The 4,948-nt window shown below is 62.3% G+C and overlaps 1 protein-coding gene across 1 annotated transcript in view; it reads right to left on the bottom strand.

Moving 5' to 3' along the window:
• The window catches only part of LOC106896190 (regulator of cell cycle RGCC-like), a 10,004-nt gene extending 5,302 nt beyond the window's left edge, over positions 1–4,702 (bottom strand). The window contains exons 1-4 of the mRNA XM_014955971.1: positions 4,601–4,702; positions 3,783–3,938; positions 2,785–2,865; positions 1,968–2,030 (exon numbers count right to left, since the gene is read on the bottom strand). Coding sequence (XP_014811457.1) covers positions 1,968–2,030; positions 2,785–2,865; positions 3,783–3,936 — 298 coding nt within the window. The 5' untranslated portion in view covers positions 3,937–3,938; positions 4,601–4,702. The remainder of the gene's footprint in view (positions 1–1,967; positions 2,031–2,784; positions 2,866–3,782; positions 3,939–4,600) is intronic.
• Between the last annotated feature and the right edge of the window lie 246 nt (positions 4,703–4,948).

The raw sequence follows: 4,948 nt of genomic DNA, 5'->3' as shown, positions 1-4,948 counted from the left end.
TACTGCCAGCCCCCACCCTGCAGGACAAAGCCTGGTGCCACCAGTGAGACCTGGTCCTGTCTCCGTGCTGGCACCAGCACGCGGGAGGGAGCAAGGTCCGGCCACATCACAGTTCCCATCCCACGGCTGGATGGGTCCCCACTGGTCACGGGCACGGAGCAGGGGGGCACGGGAGAGATGTCCCCCCCGCTGGCAGCGGGTAGCAGGGGCACAGAAGCAGAGGGAGCGCGGGGGAGGCACGGGGCTCGTCTGCTGCAGGTCCTCCTCTCCAGAACCACTTCTCACATCTCTGCGGGACAAAAAGAGGGGAGGAAGGGATTGGTGAGAGGACTGTTGGGGGGAGACTGCACGGTACATTGCCCCCCCAGGCACCACCAGCAGCAGGGCTGGAGCAGAAGTCTGCTGTGGGGGGAGGCTCTGGTCCCCATCCTCCTCCACGACCACCCCGGGTGGCTCAGGGCCAGCAGACGCCACCTCATTTTGACACCCAAGGGAAGGGAACAGATACTGAGAACCCTGACTCATTCCGCTGCCCGGGGGGAATTTTTTTTCTTTAAAAAAAAAATCAAGTTCTCTCTGCCTCCAGCCTGTCGCCCAGGGAGCCTGTTGGAGAGGAAGTGTGGCCTCAGTTTCCCCAGTGAGGAAGCTACTGGGGACCAGGCAGGCTCCAGGGACTGCAGAGCTGCCAGAGACCCCCAGCAGGGCACCTTTCCCTGGGTTCCTGAGGCCAAGCCCTTCACCGGGAGGAGAACATCTGCACGACCCATCCCTGGTCCCCAATTCCCCTCTCTCGGATCCCCCCCGACCCCCGGATGCTCTGAAGCAGTTCCCACTCTGAGACCTGCCCATGGCTTCACCCAGTGCCACTTCACTCAGGAGCACTTCCACGGGCACAGGTTGGGTGGCACTTAGTGAGTCTGAACCCCTCTGCCCTCCCTCCAGACGGGATATTTCCACAGCACCGATTTTTTCCAGGGGGATATACCCACAAGGGAAAATAGTCTTTTCCTCCTGCTCACCTTCCCCGGCCCAGCAATGAAAAGCCTTTGAGCAGCAGGAGGAGGAGGACAGCTGTGGGCAGAGCCACAAGCAGCTCCCCAAAAATGTCCATAGCTCTGCAGGTTGTGCCCTTTGGCTCCCTGTTTCTGCAGAGGCCACCATGGCCAGGAGCCATCTGGCCTCCACGTCCCCGGTCCCTCCACCAGGACAGCACTGACTGCCACCTGCACCTCACCAGCTGGGGAAACTGAGGCAGCAGAGAGGGAGGACACCCAACAGTGGGATTTCTGTCCCAGCTGGAAGAGCTTGAAGGGGGATGTGGGGGTGTGTGTGAGACAGCCAGACAAGCCCCCTCACACAAGAAAAGAGAGAAGGATTCCAGCCTCTGCTGATGCAGGGGCAGGGAGAAGCCCTCAGCTGTGCTGGCTGCAGCTGGGGGCTCGGGAAGCACAGGGAGCAGAGCTATGTATGGAATCATCCTGGGGGCTCGGGAAGCACAGGGAGCAGAGCCACGTATGGAATCATCAAATTATTCAGGTTGGAAAAGACCTTTGGGATCATCAAGTCCAACCATCAACCCCACTCCACAAAGTTCTCCCCTACACCATATCCCCCAACGCCACATCTAAATGACTCTTAAGCACACTCAGGGATGGTGACTCAAGCCCCTCCCTGGGCAGCCTCTTCCAGGGTCTGACCACTCTTTCTGTGAGGAACTGTTTCCTGATGTCCAGTCTACGTACCCTCCAACGAATTATTCAGGTTGGAAAAGACCCTTGGGATCATCAAGTCCAACCATCAACCCCACTCTACAAAGTTCTCCCCTACACCATATCCCCCACCACCACATCTAGATGACTCTTAAGCACACTCAGGGATGGTGACTCAAGCCCCTCCCTGGGCAGCCTCTTCCAGGGTCTGACCACTCTTTCTGGGAGGAACAGATGTCCTGATGTCCAGTCACGTACCCTCCAATGCTTTATCCAGATCCGCAATGAACTCCTCCAGCTCCTGCATGTCTCCCAGCTTAGCTAGTGGAGAGAAACACTCCGTCAGGACTCCCCCATTCTCCCCCTCCCCGAGATCTAATTTGGGAGAAGAAAACTCCCTGCCCCTTGCTTCCAGCCCCAATTGCTCGGGCTGCCTTGCTGCTTCTGCACCAGCCCCACGCAGAAGGGTGAGAGGGGGTTATGGGGGGCAATGGGGGCTCAGGAATAAACCCCAGTGTCCCTGGGGGTCAATGCATCTCCACAGGACTACAGCCCATGCCCGGCCCCAGCTGCCAAAGGCTTCAGAAGGGCAGCACCAGACCTTGCCCTGGTTCTGGAGCCCCACGCTCGCTCCAGCATCACCCGTCCCCACGGGCGCTCCCCCCGTCTGTGCTGGGGGGCACGGGGCTGGGGAACAAAGGGGTTTCACCGAGGACACTGCTTGAGGAAGGAAAACCCCAGGACTGCCTCTGACCTGCAGACACACAGCATTTCCACCCCTTTTTCCCTGATCTGGGACCTAGACTCTGGGGCCGGGGGGAGAGGGGTGGTGCCCACAGGTATCACACCGATCTGCACCCCATAACCTGGCCAGCCCCTCTCTGTGACCCCCCCAAAGAGACCCCTGGCCCAGTGTAGCCTTGACTGGGAATGTGCCAACCCAACTTCAGACCTATTCCAGGACCTCAAGGCTCATTCCCACCTCCAAACCCTGCAGGGCCCCATTGCCCACCACCCCCCACTGCTGGACCTTCTGCCCTGGCATCAGCCCTTGGGGCAGCTCTTTCATCCTCACCTTTGGAGGGGTAGCCATCAGCAGGGGTGTTGAGGTCCTCCTCGCTGGAGTTGAGGCTGCTTCCTGGGGATGTGCTGGTACCTGCAGATGCAAAGCATCAGTCACGGTCCACGGCCACAGGCACCTTACAAACGAGCTGCAGGACCAGGGACCGGTCTCATAGAACTGTTTTGGTTGGAAGAGACCTTTCAGATCATCAAGTCCAAGCGTTAACCCAACACCACTGACCCATGGCCCTCAGCACCATGTCTTCCCAGGAATGGTGACTCCACCACTGGGCAGCCTCTGCCAAGGCTTGATAGCCCTTTCAGGGAAGAAATTTTTAATAATTTCCATCCTAAACCTCCCCTGGCAACTTGAGGCCATTTCCTCTTGTCCCATGGCCTGTTCCTTGGGAGAAGAGACCTACCCCCCCTGGCTACACCCTCCTTTCAGGGAGTTGGAGAGAGTGAGAAGGTCTCCCCTCAGCCCCCTTTTCTCCAGGCTGAATCCCCCCAGCTCCCTCAGCCACTTCTCACAAAACTTGTGCTCCAGACCCCTCACCAGCTCTGTGACCCTCTCTGGAGAGCTTTGTTGCCCATTTTCATGTGTGGCATAGGGTCCCTTGTCCACCTCACTCTTGGCCAGCCCTTTTTCCAAGGAATGCTTGGAAAAAGGGAACTGAGCTTCTCTGTGAAGCCAAAGAACACCAGAGGCTGCCTGGGTACGGCCACAGGGGCTCCTCAGGGTCATTACAGCAAACTGGTTTCCCTCTCAAGTCCCAGTTATCTCAAGCCTCGTGTGGTCCTGCAGCATCAACCCAGCAGACGTTGGCAGGCCCTGGGCTGGGACCCAGCGGTCACCACCCCACGCTCCACATCCAGCCCGTGAGAGATGAGTCAGGCAGACACTCAGTGGTGGGACCAGCAGGAAGCTCCGTGGTTTGCCACAGAGGAACCCCAGAGCTCCCAGAGCAACTCCATCCCGACGGACACCATCCTCCCCAGCCCCGGACTCACTCTCCAGCTCATCGATGCCGCTGTCGTACACGCTGTGTCCCGCTTTCCTCTTCAGCTCCTCCAGGTGCTGCTCGTATTGAGACGCGGGGCCTCTGTCGAAGTCCTCCATCACCTCATCGAACTCCCGCAGCAGGTCACTGAGCTCCTCAGCCATGGCTGGGGGGCAAGAAGTCAGCGGGGGGACGGGTTGGGGGCACGCAGCAGGCAGAGAGCCCCAGCAAGAGCCTCCGGGGAGCAGAGCCCGGCTGGGGACGGGGCAGAGCCCGGCTGGGGACCACCTTTCTGCAGCAGCCCTTGCTCCATCCAGAGAGTTTGGGACTGGCATCGCCCTTCACCCCCTGCCCAGCAGAGCTCGGAGCACACCCAGCTCCTTGGGCAGCTGGGCCATCCCTCCCCAGCCCCTCCAGCCCCACAGCCCCTCCAGCCCCATAGCCCCTCCCAGTAAGAGCTGGTCCTAAGCAGGCAAGGGTCTTGATCCTGACCCGGCTCCTTCCTCTGCCTTCAGGGGAGGTTGGTTACTCCAGGGGGGACCAGGGGCCCTGGACCACCCCGAACCTGGGCGACCACGCTCCGGGCAGCGAGCCCGGCTCCCAGGGGCTGGAGATACCGGCTCAACCGGCGGCGAGGGGACGGGCGAGGGGCTGCCTCCGGGCCAGCACCGGCGGGACGGGGCCACCAGCGGGTCCAGGGGCCCGGCCGTGCCCACGCAAAGTCCCGCGGGCGACACGAGGCGAGGGGGGCACAACCCGCCCCCCGGGGCTCTCCCGAGGGGGGGCAGGGGGTGGGACAGGGCTGCAGACCCCCCTCGGGGCACTCACCGGCGGGCTCCGGTCCGGTGCGAGCGGCGGCGGCTCCGGTCCCGTCCCGGGTGCGACCGGTGAGTTTTAGCGGCGGGGGCCGCCCCGGCGGGGCGGGCGGTGGGAGGGGATGTGGGGCGGCGGGAGGGGATGTGGGGCGGTGGGAGGGACTTGGGGGGATGTGCCGACCCCGCCCCGCCGGACGCGGGGGACCACGTCACCCCCGTGGGGTTCCCATCGCTCCCGCGGGGTCCCTCGCCGTCTCCGGGGGTCACCCCCCTGCCCCTCCGGTCCGCCCGGTGCCGGGGGTCTCCCCTTGCCCCCGCAGGACGCGGGACCGGCCGCTCCCCGGGGGGGGTCGCGCCGTCC

Source organism: Calidris pugnax, unplaced genomic scaffold (assembly GCF_001431845.1).
Source record: "Calidris pugnax isolate Ruff unplaced genomic scaffold, ASM143184v1 scaffold281, whole genome shotgun sequence".
NCBI lineage: Eukaryota > Metazoa > Chordata > Aves > Charadriiformes > Scolopacidae > Calidris > Calidris pugnax.
Note: the sequence above shows the minus strand (reverse complement) of the source record. Positions and strands in the feature narration are given on the sequence as shown.